The 19,144-nt window shown below is 40.6% G+C and overlaps 1 protein-coding gene across 1 annotated transcript in view; it reads left to right on the forward strand.

Moving 5' to 3' along the window:
- The window catches only part of KHDRBS3 (KH RNA binding domain containing, signal transduction associated 3), a 192,931-nt gene that overhangs the window by 91,401 nt on the left and 82,386 nt on the right, over nt 1-19,144 (forward strand). The window contains exons 3-4 of the mRNA XM_082258238.1: nt 11,067-11,200; nt 19,025-19,141. Coding sequence (XP_082114364.1) covers nt 11,067-11,200; nt 19,025-19,141 — 251 coding nt within the window. The remainder of the gene's footprint in view (nt 1-11,066; nt 11,201-19,024; nt 19,142-19,144) is intronic.

Raw genomic sequence — 19,144 nt, forward strand, 5'->3', positions numbered from 1 at the left:
TCATTCTGAATGATATTCATTGTGAAAAATATTTTTTTTGGAAAAAAAAATATTCATTGTGAAAATCATTCATTGTGAATATCATTCATTGTGTGAAAATCATTCATTGTGAAAATCATTCATTGTGAAAGCCATTCATTCTGAAAGATATTCATTCTGAAAGATATTCATTGTGAAAGCCATTTATTGTGAAAATCATTCATTATTAAAGTCATTCATTCTGAAAGATATTCATTGTGAGAAATATTTTATTGTGAAAATCATTCATTGTGAAAGATATTCATTGTGAAAGATATTCATTGTGAAAAATATTTATTGTGAAAATCATTCATTGTGAAAATCATTCATTGTGAAAGACATTCATTATGAAAGATATTCATTGTGAATATTATTTATTGTGAAAATCATTCATTATGAAAAATATTCATTGTGAATATTATTTATTGTGAAAATCATTCATTCTGAAAGCCATTCATTGTGAAAATCATTCATTGTGAAAGATATTCATCATGAAAATCATTAATTGAGAAAATCATTCATTGTGAAAGCCATTCATTCTGAAAAATATTTTTTGGGAAAAAAAATATTTATTGTTAAAATCATTCATTGAGAAAATCATTAATTGTGAAAGCCATTCATTGTGAAAATCATTCATTCTGAAAGCCATTCTTTCTGAAAGATATTCATTGTGAAAGCCATTTATTATGAAAATCATTCATTGAGAAAATCATTCATTGTGAAAGCCATTCATTGTGAAAATCATTCATTCTGAAAGCCATTCTTTCTGAAAGATATTCATTGTGAAAGCCATTTATTATGAAAATCATTCATTATTAAAGTCATTCATTCTGAAAGATATTCATTGCGAGAAATATTTTATTGTGAAAATAATTCATTGTGAAAGCCATTCATTGTGAAAGATATTCATTGTGAAATATTCATTGCAAAATGTATTTAGTGGTTGAACCAGTTCCAAACATTTTTTGAAGCACCAACATCCCAAATAGAAAATATAGAATAAAGTGTGGGGACTGGGTACTTTTTAGGTGCACAGATAAACCAGTCAAACTAAGATAAACAGCTAAGGGAAAGATAGAAAAATCAATATATATATATATATATATATATATATATATATATATATATATATATATATATATATATATATATATATATATATATATATATATATAAAACATATAAATGCATTTGTTACAAAAAAGTTTAAGACCATCCATTATAAAATCAATTTGCACGTTACTACGTTTTAGTTGACTGGTTTCGCCTTGACAGCTTCTTCAGAACAAACATAGTCCTAACTAAATAAACAAAATTCCAGAAAAAAAAAAGACTGAGTTTATATCTCCCTCATGCGGGTGACCCATTGCGGTGGACTCTTCTTGTCTGGCATGCACTTTGGACCCTTGGGGCCAGACCCGTATAATCCACTCCACGTTGTGTGTCCTTCATTGCAGGTATAGATAATCCTCCAATTGAAACATTAAGGGATGCATTGATATTCAAATATGACTATGTTAATACTTTTATGCATCATATAACATTGTACTTAGGACATTTTGTATTTTGTTTATTTTGTTAGGACTATGTTTGTTCTGAAGAAGCCATCAAGGCAAAACCGGTCAACTAACACATAGTAACATGCAAATTGATTTTATAATGGATGTTCTTCATTTTTTTTTTGTAAACAAATAAATGTATATGTTTTATATATATTGATTTTTCTATTGTCTACTTTCCCTTAGTTGTTTATCTTAGTTTATCTGGTTTATCTGTGCACATAAAAGATCCCCAGTCCCCACACTTTATTCTATATTTGAAATATTTATTGTGAAAGCCATTCATTGTGAAATTTTCTTTGTGAAAGATATTCATTGTTAAAACCATTCATTGTGAAAGATATTCATTGTAAGAGATATTCATTGTGAAAGCCATTCATTGTTAAAACCATTCATTGTGAAAGATACTTACTGTAAAAAAAAAAAAAAAAAACATTCACTGTAAAAGATATACTCAATGTAAATAATCAGCGCAAAATAAATTAGTGTAAAATTAGTGTTTAAAATTATAATACATTAATACTAACTAACTGCATAAATACACACACCTGGTCAAAACTAATCACAAATTTTGGAAAAAAAACTCAAAGCAAAACAACATATATATATATATATATATATATATATATATATATATATATATATATATTTTTTTTTTTTTTTTCTTTTTTTTTTTCTTTCTTTTTTCTTTTTCCTTTCATTTATATATATATATATATATATATATATGAAAAGAAAAAGAGGGGGGTAATTGGGTCGATTTACTTATATATAAATATATATATATTTATATATATATATATATATATATATATATATATATAGATATATATATATATATATATATATATATATATATAATATGTGAATATTAGTGATTGCTCCCACCACTTATCAAAATGTGTTCACCTAAAACGTTGCATCAAATAAAAAATATCATATCAAGTGTAGCGCAATCTAATGTGCATAGTCCCAATAAAATTATAAAAATCCACCGTCGTTCAAAATTCAATCGTGTTAAACAGTCCTATAATCCAGTGACTTCAGTGGCCTCCACCTATGGCTAAAATGCCTGCTCACCTCCAAGCAGTGGCCCAACAACAGAGCCTCAAATGCCTGTAATTATGTCCCTCTGAATCTCACTGGGATAGTCTTCCTTTGGATGAACTTGGACCCAGATGGACTCCTCCGCAGATATCCATCAATCGTGTATAACCAGAAAATAAAGAGAAACCATAGTGCTCTCTGTTTTAAACAATTTATTGTACTAAAACCAGGGATAAAAGAACTCACATAGAAAGTAAAAGATGTTTATTGTGCAAGCCATTAATTGTGAAAGATATTCATTGTGAAAGAAATTTACTGTGAAAGCCATTCGTTGTGAAAACCATTTTGTGAAAGCCATGAATTGTGAGTGGCACCCAATGTTTTGTACAGTAGAGACACAGGACATACACCATGCATTGTAGTGCGCTGTGTTTTAAAAAAAAGGATCATGCACATTTTTTTTCACCCATTGCAATGTGTTGACAGCCCATTCATAATGAATGGCTTGCTTTAACGCAAGGCATTTTAACACATGCCATAATGCACGGTAATGCATGTGTATTATCACACTGCAATGGGATGCTTTTAACCACTTGCCGACCGCCTAACCCAGATTTACTGTGGCAAGGCAGCTCGGCTGCACATAATCACATAGCGCTCCAGCTGTGATTAGACACAGGGGAAGGCAGACAGCGGGAGGAGCGGGAGAGATCGCCGCCGGCCTCCTGCAATCTTCGGCTAGACTGACAGGAGAGCCATCTGGAATGTAAACAATGCAAGACGGCTCTCCTGTCAGAGAGGCAGGGAAAGATCGTGTGATTCAGCTAAGCTGAATCACCAATTTCTCCCTGCCTCTGCCCAACCTACCAACCTATCCCCCACACAGTTAGAAAGCACATATAGGGAACACATTTAACCCCTTGATCACCTCCAGTGTTAACCCTTTCCCTGCCAGTGTCATTTATACAGTAACAGTGCATATTATTTAGCACTGATCACTGTGTCACTGGTCCCAAAAAAGTGTCACTTAGGGTGAGATTTACTAAAGCTGGAGTGTGCAAAATCTGGGACAGTTCTCCATAGAAACCAATCAGCTTCCAGGTTTTATTGTCAAAGCTTAATTGAACAAGCTGAAGTTAGAAGCTGATTGTTTAGTATGCAGAGCTGCAGCAGATTTTGTGTGCACCAGTTTTAGTAAATCTCCCCCTTAGTGTCAGATTTGTCCCCCGCAATGTCGCAGTCCCGATAAAAATCGCTGATCGCTGCCATTACTAATAAAAAAATAACTAAAAAGTCCAAAAATGTATTCCATAGTTTGTAGACGTGATAACATTTGCTCAAACCAATTATTATACGCTTTTTGGGATTTTTTTTACCAAAAATATGTAGCAGAATAGAAATTGGCCTAAACTGATAAAAAAAATTTGATTTTTTTTACATTTTTTTTATTAGGAATGTTTTATAGCAGAAAGTAAAAAATATTGTGTTTTTTTGTTTCAAAATTGTTGCAAAAGTATCAAAAATGTCAGTTAGGTGTCCGATCTGTCCGCCGCAATGTCACAGTCCCGATAAAAATCGCAGATTGTCGCCATTACTAGTAAAAAAAAAAATAAATAAAAATGACATAAATCTTTCCCCTAGATTGTAGACGCGATAACTTTTACGCAAACCAATCAAAATACGCTTATTGCGATTTTTTGGGGTTTTTTTTACCAAAAATATGTAGCAAAATACAAATTGGCCTAAAATGATGAATCATTTTTTTTTTTTTTTTTTTGGGAATGTTATATAGCAGAAATTAAAAAATATTGTTTTTTTTTTTTTTTTTTTTTAAATTGTCACTTTTTTTGTTTATAGCACAAAAACTAAAAACTGCAAAGGTGATCAAATACCACCAAAAGTAAGCTCTATTTGTTGGAAAAAAAGGACATAAAAGGTTATTTGGGTACAGCGTCACACGACCGCGCAATTGTCCGTTAAAGCAACGCAGTGCCGATTTGCAAAAAATGGCCTGGTCATTAAGGGGGTAACATTTTTCCGGAGCTCAAGTGGTTACTGTAAATGGGTCCTCAAACGAGATAATTGAGGGAATAGTTTCATGCAGGAGAATGTATCTCACCTGATGTTCTCTCCACCGAACACCACCCCCCCTCCCCCCCCACTCTCTGGTGTTATGTGCAGTTGCCCTTTAATGATGCGAAACAACGTGAAGGAAAACAAATAGACTGGGCAGCCTCGCTGCCTTTGTAATTTAAAGGTTTCAGAGGCTTCCTGTTTAAAAAGTCACCATTTGTAACAGAGATGAATTAGCCTGAGATCGCTTTGGGAGCCGTGTCATCACTTTTTCCTCTGAATTGAACTCTGCATTGCAATTTATTTATGTTTTTGGCAATTTTGTTTGAAACTTATGTCAACAGTGCGGCGCGCTGTTCTATTTTTCATGTCCATGTGTCATTGTGATAAAGTTGTTGTTTTTTTTTTTCTATTTGCTTACAACAATTATTTTCAGCCCTCTTTCAAATGAGCATGTTGCAGGCAGCGGGAGGCAAAGGCTTTGAAGTGTAAAGCTTGGGCACAGCTGATTTATAGTGTAACTTTGTGGCAGGCAGAAGCTGTAGAGCACCGGTGGTCAACTTTTAAGATAGAGAGGCTAAAAGTACGACCCCTGACATCATCAAAGGGCACAACATATTAAGTGAATGTAACTCTATGGAAAACTCAAAGACTGAAGACCCCCAACAGAAAATGGTTAAAGACTGTAGACATGCTACAGGGTTAAAGACTCTAAATATGCTATAAGAATGGAAACTGGGGACATGCTTAAAGAGAGGTATTGACTGGGCAAACAAATGGCCACTGTCCTCACCTATAACTTGCCTTTGCAGCAAGGAGCACATGGAAGGGCAATGCATGTAAAACACATCCATAGAAATTCCAGACTTAACTTACCGACCAGCCTTTATGATAGAGAGGCTAAAAGTATGACATCATCAAAGGGCCACACATATTAAGTGAATGTAACCCTACAGAAAACTCAAAGACTGAAGACGTCCAACAGAAAATGGTTAAAGACTGTAGATATGCTACAGGGTTAAAGACTCAAAATATGCTATAGGAATGGAAACTGGGGACATGCTTAAAGAGAGAGTCATAGACTGGGCAAACAAATGGCCACTGTCCTCACCTATAACGTGGCTTTGCAGCAAGGAGCACATAGAAGGGCAATGCATGCAAAACAAAACCATAGAAATTCCAGAACAACTTACTGACCAGCCTTTATTATAGAGAGGATAAAAGTATGACCCCTGACATCATCAAAGGGCCACACATATTAAGTGAATGTAACTCTACGGAAAACTCAAAGACTGAAGACGCCCAACAGAAAATGGTTAAAGACTGTAGACATGCTACAGGGTTAAAGACTCGAAATATGCTATAGGAATGGAAACTGGGGACATGCTTAAAGAGAGGTATTGACTGGGCAAACAAATGGCAACTGTCCTCACCTATAACGTGGCTTTGCAGCAAGGAGCACATAGAAGGGCAATGTATGTAAAACAAAACCATAGAAATTCCAGAACAACTTACCGACCAGCCTTTATTATAGAGAGGATAAAAGTATGACCCCTGACATCATCAAAGGGCCACACATATTAAGTGAATGTTACTCTACGGAAAACTCAAAGACTGAAGACGCCCAACAGAAAATGGTTAAAGACTGTAGACATGCTACAGGGTTAAAGACTCGAAATATGCTATAGGAATGGAAACTGGGGACATGCTTAAAGAGAGAGTCATAGACTGGGCAAACAAATGGCCACTGTCCTCCTCACCTATAACTTGCCTTTGCAGCGAAGAGCACATGGAAGGGCAATGCATGTAAAACAAAACCATAGAAATTCCCAACTCAACTTACCGACCAGCCTGCTAACCAACCGAAATTGTCCTGTCTAACAGTATGCATTAAAAACAATGGTTTCGTTTGCACACATTTGCAAATACATGCATTAGCTACAGAGCCCTGTCAAGGCCCCCCAGTATTTTCTGTAGTCCTAACTCTAAATTTTGAGAGTCTCCACTAAATTTTGAGAGCCTCCACAGCGGAAACACATGCATTTTAATGGATAGGCAGAGGGCAGGTGAGGCTGGAGGGAGTCCACCCCTCCTTAAAGGCACATGGGGCATACTGGACACCCAGCATATAGCACCATGGCAGCAAGGGTGTCCAGTACTTCCCCTCACCATTATTTCAAGAGTACAAACAAATGGCCACTGTCCTCACATATAACTTGCCTTTGCAGCAAGGAGCACAAGGAAGGGCAATGCATGCGAATCAAAACCATAGAAATTCCTGACTCAGCTTACCGACCAGCCTGCTAACCAACCGAAATTGTCCTGTCTAACAGTATACATTAAAGACAAGGGTTTAATTTGCACACATTTGCAAATACATGCATAAGCTACAGAGCCCTGTCAAGGCCCCCCGGTATTTTCTGTAGTCCTAACTCAAAATTTTGAGAGTCTCCACTAAATTTTGAGAGCCTCCACAGCGGAAGCACATGAATTTTAATGGATAGGCAGAGGGCAGGTGAGGCTGGAGGGACTCCACCCCTCCTTAAAGGCACATGGGGCATACTGGACACCCAGCAAATAGCACCATGGCAGCAAGGGTGTCCAGCACCTCCACTCACCACTATTTCAAGAGTACAAACAAATAGCCATTGCCCCCACCTATAACTGGCTTTTGCGAAAAGGAGCTTCCTTTAGGCTCACCTGCCCTCTTACTATCTATTATAAGTATTGTATTTGTGCTGTCTACCAAGCGCTGCATAAATTGTTGGCACTATATAAATCCTATATAATAATAATAATAATAATAATAATAATAATAATAATAATAATAATGCATGTGCTTCCACTGTGGAGGTTCTCAAAATTTAGAGTTAAGACTACAGAAAATATTGGGGTGCCTTGACAGGGCTCTGTAGCTTACACATATGTTTGCAAATGTGTGCATACTAAACCCCTGTTTTTAATGCATGCTGAAGGACAGGACAATTTGGTTGGTTAGCAGTCTGGTTGGTAGGTTGAGCCAGGAATTTCTTTGGTTTTGTTTTGCAGTCATAGACTGTGGACACATTACTTGAAACTGCTAGAGACCATTATTACAGCAAACAATGCTTCCACTTTGCACTTCCCATAACCCACGTAAAAAAGGACTTGTGTTACATCAAGATTCATTATAAAAGATCAGAGGAAATAAAAAAAAGAACAGAAAAAATAAAGTGAAAAGAAATAAACCACACCATTTAGTGACAAGAACCAAGTCCCCCCATCGGGAGGGATTTTCCTTCTCTGTCCATGCTGTGTCCCAATCACTCGCTTGTGAAACTATACCATATATACATTTAGTGGAGATTATAAGTTGCCATGTTGCAGCTCATTGTGTTGGCAAGGACTACTGTTGTCACCATCAGGAAGCTCCTACAGAGCAATGATGTGCAACCTCCACTGGAACAAGTGCATGTAGACAGGATATCACTGCAAAAAAAGGCTGAAGGATACTCAGAAATAAGAGGCAAAAAATTGATGGCACATACTAAATAGAACATACTGTACTTTAGGATACACAATGCTTTTACAAAGGAAATGTTATCTACAATGAAGTTTACATCTACTTTAACCGCTTTACCCCCGCTCACATTGCTGCTACTGCGGCAATGTGGCTCGTTATCGTCCAGCGACGTAGACCTACGTCGCTGGACTCCTCCCCTTGTGGGCGGCGGTGGTTTGCTCCCACTGTGTTCAGTCACAGCGGGAGTCGGGCCAGGGGAGGAGCAGCGCTGATCGCCGCTGCTCTTCCCCGATCGTCTGGGAATCGAGTGTGGAGATCCGCCCGCTTGTGTAAACAAAGTGGATGGATCTCCTAAGTGACAGACAGTGACAGATTGCAGGGTTCAGCAAAGCTGAACCTGAGATCTGTCCCTGTGTCACTCAGTCACCTCCCCCCACACATGTCAGTAAGCACCAGGCATACATTAACCCCTCCCTCTCCAATAAAATTAACCCCTTCCCTGCCAGTGTCATTTTTACAGTAACAGTGCATATTTATAGCACTGATTACTGTAGTAATGTCATTGGTACCCCCACAAGTGTCAAAAATGTCAGTCAAGGGTCCGATCTGTCCGCCGCAATGTCGCAGTCCCGCAAAAAAAATCTCAGATCGCCGCCATTACTCGTTAAAAAAAAAAAAAACACCAAAAATGACAAAAAATCTTTCCCTTAGTTAGTAAACGCAATAACTTTTGCGCAAACCAATCAAAATACGCTTATTGTGATTTTTTTTACCAAACATAGGTAGCAGAAAACAAATTGGCCAAAAATGATAAAAAATGTTGATTTTTTAAATTTTTTGGGGGGAATTTCATATAAAAAAATTTGAAAAATATTGTTATTTTTTCAAAATTTTCGCTCTTTTTTGTTTATAGCGCAAAAAGTAAAAAGCGCAGAGGTAATCAAATACCACCAAAAGAAAGCTCTGTTTGTGGGGAAAAAAAGGACGTCATTTGGGTATGGCATTGCATGACCGCGCAATTGTCAGTTAAAGTCGCACAGTGCCGAATCGCAAAAAGTGGCCTGGACGTAAGACAGCAAAATCCTCCGGTGGTAAAGTGGTTAAAGCCCAAGTCTGCCTAAATCAGCTAAATACATCCAAGGTGCATCAAAACAAAAGGTGTGCAGTCTTAAACTTCGAGTTTTTCTAAAAAGCTGCAGCCTGAGTCAAAAAGTCTGTCCCATGCCAGAAGGATAATACTCCAGCCCTGATATCCAACAGCCTACTAGAAGCTGTTTGATATTAGGGCTGGAGTATTATATATAGTATATGACTGGCTTGGTTGCTTTCTATAGCATCCTTTGTGTAAGAACTGGGTGTTCTTTGGTCCTTTGTCTCTCTTCCATGCCCTGTTTTGGAAATGATGGTCCAAACCTTTTACTCTTCAGTAGATACATACATTGTATGTTCTTAAATGACTGGATTCAACCACATGGATCTCATCCACTTGTGCTCCTGATGAAGATGTATGATAATTCAAAAGGCATTGAGCTGACATGTGAAATGCTGGCTTCCATTATGTATTCATGTGTTGGATATAGTGTTATATGAGATTTTAATATTTGCTCAATGAATGTTATGCTTTTACAGAATTTTTTGTTATGTGGTGCCAGTATCTTTATGCCCTTTTAAGTCCTTCCCCACTAAGTGAGACCTATAGCTCTGCAATAGATCATTTAAACCAGGCATGTCCAACATGCGGCCCGGAACCTCAGGCAATGCGGCCCACTGCCCCCTGACAATTTTTTTTTCTGCTGGGGAGGAAGGAAGTCAGGTCGAAGGCAAGGCCACAGCAGCTGCCAACTAACAGTAGGCTGCCTCAGAAGGGAGGGGGGGAGCATGTGCATTGTTTCTGACTCCTACCACCATGACCACTTTAAATCACTGAAGTGGTGATGGTGGTTAGAATGTTCCTTTATATATCTCAGAAGAAGTAAACCTCTGTATACTGATTCTATTTCATTTGATCATCCTCTAGTTGTGTTAAATTAGTGCGGGGGGCGTGGCGGCGTGGGAAGGGCGCAGCGGCATTTTATTACTTATATATCTTAACTATAGTATATATTTTATATGCGGCCTGAGAAAATTTCTCTACACTCAATGTGGCCCAGAGAAGCCAAAAGGTTGGACACCCATGATTTAAACCAACCATTCTCAACCAGGGTTCTGTAAAATCCTAGGGTTCCTCCAGAGGGTGTTAGCAATTCCTTGAGCTATGGCTGGCTGACCTCCCACCTAAAGGTGCCTGCATAGTTTCGGGGTCAGTGCCACTTAGCAGAGCCAACTGCACAACACCAATTATCTCTGTCTGTACAGGTGGCATTCTGAATAGCATTGTAAAAGGGGGCATTCTTTCCACTGAACTCCAGTCTAGAGGACATTTTTCTCACTGACCAACAGTGAGTCGGTTTTAGCAGGGGTTCCCCAAGAACTAAGAATTATTCAAAGTGTTCCCCTAAGGTAAAAAAAGGTTGAGAAAGGCTGATTTAAATTGAAGATTTAGTTGGGCTTTAATACTAATGACTTGCAGCAATGTGATCTACTGGGAACCTGGTTTAAAGTCCCACCAAGGCATAATCTGTGACTTTAAAGATATCTATTTCCTTCCTTTGTTAGTGAGGGTGTTGCAGGCTCCCTCCCATAATTCAAAAATATTCTGGTAGGATAATCCACTTTTGGCAAACACTAGATTGTGTTTCTTCCTACCAATAGTACCAGTCTGATTGGTTCATTCTCTCTGTGGTGTTTATAATGCCCCTTTTTTGGGTACAACTTTAAAAACTAAAGCAATTTAACACTTATTTTGTCTTTTTCTTTTGTTTTTCCAGAAATTGAAAAAATACAGAAGGGGGAGGAGGAGGAGGACTCAGACGACACTGAAGACCAATATATCGATGTGGTGATTAATAAGAACATGAAACTGGCACAAAAAGTACTCATTCCCATTAAACAGTTTCCTAAAGTAAGTATTATATATTATTTTCTTTTCTAGTGTCTGTAAAGGTCATCATTAATTCAAGTCATGGTGTATCTAGTAGTAGTAACATTCAGCTGGACTTGTTTTGTCATTTTGAACATGTTTCGTAGCGTCCCCAAGCCACTTGTTCAGTCTTTATGGGTATCGGAAACATATTCCATCATTTTTAGCCACAGAGGTAGCATAAACATGCAGATCCAATCCATGAAACACGTAAAGGCAGCTGTTGATTGTCCAAGAACAGTATGGGAGGTTTGAAAGTTGTGGAACCAACCTTGTTCTAAGGCAAGGGTGAATTGGAGCCACACACCAAATATGTCTTTCTTGAACCATTAGTAGTATGGCTGCTTCAATGATGTCCCTGCTCAGGGATCACCTTTCTTTGTAATCAAGCCATTAAGGAAAGGTGATCCCTGGACCGGAACATAATGGAAGCTGTCATACTACTGATGGTTCAATAAACCTTGCTTTGTCAGTGTGAATAGAGGAAAATCCGATAAACAGCACTTCCCGGGTTACAATGTGACCAGCTGTGATTGGACACAGCTGATCACATGTTAAAGAGCCTACGTCCCCTCAAAATAAGTCAACACACATCCATTAATGTCTAAACTGCTGGCAACAAAAGTGAATACACACCTAAGTTAAAATGTCCAAATCGGGTCCAATTAGACATTTTCCTTCACGTGACTCGTTAGTTTTACAAGGTCTCAGGTGTGAATGGGGAGCAGGTGTGTTAAATTTAGTGTCATCACTCTCATACTGTCCACTGGAAGTTCAAAATGGCACCTCATGGCAAAGAACTCTCTTAGGATCTAAAAAAAAAGAATTTCTGCTCTACATAAAGATAACCGAGGCATTAAGAAGATTGCCAAGACCCTAAAGATGCAGCATGGTGGCCAAGACCATACAACAGTTTAACAGGACAGGTTCCACTCAGAACAGGCCTCGCCATGGTCGACCAAAGAAGTTAAGTGCACATGCTCAGCATCATATCCAGAGGTTGTGTTTGGGAAATAGACATACGAGTGCTGCCAGCATTGCTGCAGAGTTTGAAGGGATGGGGGTCAGCCTGTCAGTGCTCAGACCATACGCCGCACACTGCATTAAATTGGTCTGCATGGCTGTCGTCCCAGAAAGAAGCCTCTTCTAAAGATGATGCACAAGAAGGCCTAAAGTTTGCTGCAGACAAGCAGACTAAGGACATGGATTACTGGAACCATGTCCCGTGGTCTGGTGAGACCAAGATAAACGTATTTGGTTCAGATGGTGTCAAGCGTGTGTGGCGGAAACCAGGTGAGGAGTACAAAGACAAGTGTGTCTTGCCTACAGTCCAGCATGGTGGTGGGAGTGTCATGGTCTTGGGCTGGATGAGTGCTGCTGGCACTGGGGAGCTACAGTTCATTGTGGGAACAATGAATGCCAACATGTACAGTGACATACTGAAGCAGAGCATGATCCCCTCCCTTTGGAGACTGGGCCACACGCCAGTATTCCAAAATGATAACGACCTCAAACACACCTCCAAAACAACCACTGCCTTGCTAAAGAAGATGAGGGTAAAGATGATGGACTGGCCAAGCATGTCTCCAGACCCAAACCCTATTGAGCATCTGTGTGGCATCCTCAAATGGAAGGTGGAGGAGCGCAAGGTCTCTAACATCCGCCAGCTCTGTGAAGTCATCATGGAGAAGTAGAAGAGGTCTCCAGTGGTAACCTGTGAAGCTCTGGTGAACTCCATGCCCAAGAGGGTTAAGGCAGTGCTGGAAAATAATGGTGGCCACACAAAATATTGACACCATGGACCCAATTTAGACATTTTCACTTAGGGGTGTACTCACTTTTGTTGCCAGCGATTTAGACATTAATGACTGTGTGTTGAGTTATTTTGAGGGGACAGCAAATTTACACTGTTATACAAGCTGTACACTCACTACTTTACATTGTAGCAAAGTGTCATTTCTTCAGTGTTGTCACATAAAAAGATATAACAAAATATTTACAAAAAAATAAGGGGTGTACTCACTTTTGTGAGATACTGTATACATCATCACAGGCTAGTCAGCATAGGTGTTAGGAGGGGGGAGGGAGCATTTTAAAAATTAGTTAGATGAGCCTTTGCCTCAGGAAAGTGCAGGAACTTCCTGTAATAAGGACCAGTCACTGCTGCTCTCTCTCCCTGTGCAGGGTGACTGGTCTTGTCTCCGCCCCCTCCTTTAATTCTCTGAAGGCAGCCTGTAACAGGAGGGCCCCTCCCACAGCTCTGTGCTCTGCACAGACTTTGTACAGCACAGTGATTTCAATATGGTAATAACTGGGATTGTAAAGGCATTTGGTGCACAGAAAGTACATTTATATTCATTGTGGCTATTGAGAAATATAGTTAAAGTGATTGTAAATTATCACCTTGTAAAACAACCTATTTAACATTTGTTTATAGATAAAAAAAAACAAAAAAAGACATAAATACCTTTTTATCCCTTTTTATAAGTGATGACCTTCCCTCTGTTCTCAGCTAGAGGGAGGAGAAACAGCAGCACACTGAGCAGGCTGTGCAGGGGGGGGGGGGGTGTCAGGACAAGTCTGATCATTAGAGGAGAGCAGGCTGAGTTTCCAGCACAGCTAGAGAACTGACTACGGTGTGCTCTCCTGCTTAGTGTGGTCAGTTTTTAAAAGGAAAGCAAAAGGACTGGCAAGAACACCAGTGATTTCACACACAGGAAGCAATACAAAGAGAACAGGAGACTTTTTTTTTCTACAAGTAACACGGTACAGCAGCCACATATCAGGAATATGAAATGTTGGGGTAATAAACACTTTAACCACTTACTGCAAATTGGCAGTTGGCTGCAATAAGTGGTTGTATCGGGGTGATACCTGCAGCTAGATGCATCATCCCATTACCATATTTTAGAGTCGGCGGTTGGCTTTCATGTGATAATGAGTGATGCGGCTCGGGAGCCGCTTGGTTGTTACCCCAGCGAACAGGAGGGGACACCCCCCCTCCCATCGCCTTCCGTGGCTCTGCATGGGTCTCCCGTCCTACCAGGGGACCTGAGCAACTAGCCGGTGCTTCTGCCGGCTGGTTGGAGTCCCGATCAAAGCCGGATGTGGCTTCGATCGGGTCTCCGATGACGTAACCCGGAGGCGGCGTCCATGTCGTCATGTCCGGGTTACTCAGCTGCTAAAGGCACCGAATTTAAAAAGTGACAGTATTCAAAAATGCGGTTTTCAGCATTTTTAATACATTGAAGTGCAGTGGAGGGGTTTGGGGTCTTTTAGACCCCCGATCCCTTCATAAAGGGTACCTGTCACTGCCTATTACTGTCACAAGGGATGTTTACATTGCTTGTGACAGCAATAAAAGTGATCAGATTTTTTTTTAAAACCTGTGCTAAAATGTAAAAAATAAATAAAATAAATAGGAAAAAAAATGTTAACCGTCCCCGTCGCCGTGAGCTCGCGCACGAAAGAAAACATATACGGAGGTCGCGCCCGCAGAATAAATTGCTGTTCAGTATCGCCGCAATCGCCAGATTGAGAGCAATATTTTTTAAAAAAGAGCTAATCTCTAACTCTAAACTGGTAACTTGTAACCGATAAAACATTTTTAAAGAGAGATTTTTATTGACCGTAGTTTGTTGCCTTTCCGTGGGTGTGCGCAATTTTAAACCATAACATGTTGGGAATCTATTTACTTGGCTTGACATCATCTTTCACAATATCCAAAAAGAAAAAAATTGGCTTATTTTACTTTTTAGCTTTTTTTTAACCTTCCTAGCGGTATTCCCAAGTGTGGCTCGGGGTTACATTTCAGTGCCAAAAGTGGTAACCCCGAGCCACACTCGGGGTACCGCCAGAAGCATCGCTGGATCCTGGTAGAGAGGTTACTTACCTTGTCACTGGGATCCAACGATGTATCCTGGCGGTGTGCGGCGGCGAATCTTCCTCCCAATGCTCTGTGTGCCCCGGCTTCCGTCTCCTGCGACGTGATGCTCGCAGGGGGGTGGAACCGGCGGCAAATTCAAAAGTATAACACACCAAACACACTGATACATTGCAAAATAAAATAAATTCCCATTAGTTTGCCCCCCAGTGCCCTTTCCTGCAGTTTTACTGTACTTTTTATGTATATGTATATATACATTTATTTCTTTCCACATAGAAATAGTCCAAGACCTCACCTTGAGTAGTCTTCAATCTTAATTAATTTCCCCTTCACACAGGAAATGTCCATTGGTTTCTTTTCACATAGAAACGATCCAAGACCTCACCTCGAGTAGTCTTCACACTTGTTACCCTCCTCAGCGCCCATCGCTTCAGGAGGTCTTCCCCATGCTCACACAGCTTTCAGGGGGCACACATCTGACTGTCCTCCTCTACCCACACGGCGTCAGGAGGCAACAATCCTTAGACTTCCTTTGGACAAATTATAGAGGCCTTCATTTCCTCATTCTGAACAGCTGAATGGTTTTCAACTTCCTGCTGGCTATCTCTGCAGCCGACACCCTATAGTAATTGGTGAATTTTCTAAACCAGGTGGAAATGTATCTCCTGTCTGTGACTACATCCACAGATTTTCCTGACTTCCTGTCACAGTATGTATGTATATATATATATATATATATATATATATACATACATACATGCATACTTTAACTTATTTATAGTCATTTATTATATTCAGCACCTAAAATCGTAAAGAATCATACCGCCAGGGAGGTTAAATGCAGTGAAATGTAATTTTTCCACAAAAAAATGGCGTTTGAAAGACAGCTGCGCAAGTACCGCTTGACAAAAAAATATTGCAACGACCGCCATTTTATTCTCCAGAGTATTTGCTAAAAAAAATATATATTTAATGTTTGGGGGTTCTAAGTAATTTTCTAGCAAAAAATACTGATTTTTACTTGTAAACAACACGTGTCAAAAATGGGCTCGGTCCTTAAGTTGTTGAAGAGGAAATAATTTTTCATTGATTGTTTGTAGTAGGTAAGTCTTTGCTAAGTCTTACCTATGGGTACTGTAAATATCTCCTACTGTATATGCTGCCAATGACGTCACCTGTGCATGCGCTCAGCAGGAACGGCCACCTGTACAATTTCTTCAGAGTCCTGTGCCATGACCGGCGGCTCCTGCACGCATGCGCGGTAGTGACGTCATGCGGCCCTTGCCAGTCACAAAGCCTGAGTCAGCAGACCTGGAAGGATGACAGGGGAAGATAGATACAGTCTCCAGTGGTAACAGTGAGGGCTTCATTTTCAGGGAAGTTTCACATAATGTGCTAGTGTGTGATGCATACTATCACATTATGCCTCTACTTTGCAGGTCACACAAAAAAGGAAAAAAAAAAGGCAGCGGTTTACTTCCTCTTTAACTGAAAATGTTTGTGCCCAGAGGTCAGCTACAACTTCAGCCCTGTAGTGACACCCATGGTTGAGGTTGCTCTGTATCATAGGCCTGCAGCATTAGCTTCTGTTTACAGAGGATTATCGAGAATAATCCATGAAATTGGTGTCCAGTTCAGTGTTTTTCAACTCCGGTCCTCAGGGCACACTAACAGGCCAGATTTTAAGTATTACCTTGAGGAGATGCAGACTAGAGTACTGCAATCACTGAGCAGCAAATTATATCACCTGTGATGTATTTCAGTTTCCTTGTAAACCTGGCCTGTTGGTGTGCCCTGAGGACCGGAGTTGAGAAACTCCGGTCTACAGAATGCAGTGCAAAGACAGGGGGGCTGATTTCCTACATTAGTGTCTGTAGGCACACCGTCTTCCCGTTTTGCAGGGCAGGGTCGGGACAAGAGGTGGGCAGGAGGGTCGGCTGCCCTGGGCACTGCGGAAGTGTGAAGTTTGGGAACACCACAAGGAGAATGGGGGGAGGAGATTTGTGTTGGGAGGGGAAGTTGGGGTGGGGGGGGCAGGAGGTAAGAATCGTTGTGTGCTAGGAGTGGGTATTTTGGTGGGGGGGGGGTGGGGGAAGAGTATTTTTGCGAGGATGGGGGATTCGGGAGTTTGTGCTATGATAGGTAATATGGTGAAGGGGGATTTGTTCTAAGAGAGGATTTTTTTGGGAGGGGTAGTATTTGTGCTAGTAGGGATGATTGGGGGGCCTTTCTACTAGGAGGATACATTTGAGGGGGGAGGGCTTTGTGCTAGCATGGGGGGTTGGGAGAGGGGAATTTGTACTGGAAGGAGGGGGGGATTGGGAGTTGGGAGCAGAGGATTTCTGCTTGTAGGGGAGATTTGAGAGGCAGAAGATTTGTGCTGAGAGATGATTTATTTTTTGGGGGGGAGGGGTAGTATTTGTGCTAGTAGGGATGATTGGGGGGCCTTTCTGCTAGGAGGATACATTTGAGGGGGGGGGGGGGGGGTTGTGCTAGGATGGGCAGTCGGGGAGGGGAATTTGTACTGGAAGATGGAATTGGGAGTGCGGGGGAGAAGATTTCTGATTGTAGGGGAGATTTGAGAGGTAGAAGATTTGTGCTAAGAAATTATTTTTTTTTGGGGGGAGGGGTAGTATTTGTGCTAGTAGGGATGATTGGGGGGCATTTCTGCTAGGAGGATACATTTGAAGGGGGGGGGGGGTGGTTGTGCTAGGATGGGCAGTCGGGGAGGGGAATTTGTACTGGAAGGGGGTGATATGGAGTTGGGGGGAGAAGATTCTGCTTGTAGGGGAGATTTGAGATAGAAGATTTGTGCTAGGATGGTGAAGAGTTTTTTTTTTTTTGGGGGGGGGGGGATTTGGGCTTGGGGCATACGTTGGTGGGGGAGAATTGGTTGAGCTGGTGCTTAGGGGCTGAGCATGCAGATTAGTGCTTGATTTTTGTTTTTTTTTTGCGGGGGGGGGGATATTCACTGACACATAATTCTCATACATCTTGGGGGGGGGGGCAATTTGGCATGTTCGCCCTGGGCTCTAGATGACCTTGTCCCGGCACTGTTGCAGGGATAATACAGCAGCTGGACCTGTCATAGGCACTCATCAAGAGTGTCAGCCATGCCGTCCTTTCTGCCTCCTTCTCCATTCATAAAAGCTGTATTATAGCTTCCATCAATGAAAAGTGCTTTATGAATGGAGGAGTTGGACCTTTCATTCACCTTCCCCTCCTCCATTCATAAGGCACTTTTCATTGATGGAAGCTATGTTACAGCTTCTATAAATGAAGGAGGGGGGCAGAAAAGAGAGACATAGTCAACACTCTTGATGAGCCCATGTGACAGGTCCGGCAGCTGTACTAATCACGAGGCACTGAAATCTATGAATCTATAAATGGTAAGTAAGTGTAACACAGCAGATAAGCTTTTCTCTCCAGTTGAATAGAGCCTTCTTTGTTCAGGCATCCTCCACTACTGTTAAACATTGTAAGATATCAGAAATGTATTTCTGCAGACTTCTAAAGTTACTGAAAGGTCCACTTTATGAGGTCACGGAAGCCCTGTCTGCATCTGAGTGCTCTAAGTGCAGCCCTGGCGCACGCCCTTCCTCTCCTCATCCGCTGCTTTTCATTTTAATTAAACCTTATGAGCAGCCGTCCCTCTGTGTGCACATTGGCTTGGCTTCTTATCCTTCTGTGGCAGGATTCACCTCTCTGCTGCGACCTTAGCGTAGAGGTTTGGATGCTGTGTCAGATGGGCCCTATGCCAAGGCCTTGTCAGCCCGCTCACTCTCAATCCTCTATTTATACTCACACAGCAGTCCAAGCTAAGCTGCCAGTAATTGGTTACTTTATTAATCCTTGTCACTAAAGTTTATTTCTTATATAGCAACATTTTTACATTTCATTTCTTCTTTGTCTTTGTACAGTTTAACTTTGTTGGTAAACTCCTGGGTCCTCGCGGTAATTCTCTGAAAAGATTGCAAGAAGACACACTGACGAAGATGTCTATACTGGGAAAGGGGTCCATGAGGGATAAAGCCAAGGTA

This window comes from Pelophylax lessonae (assembly GCF_965119305.1).
Source record: "Pelophylax lessonae genome assembly, chromosome: 5".
Taxonomy (NCBI): Eukaryota; Metazoa; Chordata; class Amphibia; order Anura; family Ranidae; genus Pelophylax; species Pelophylax lessonae.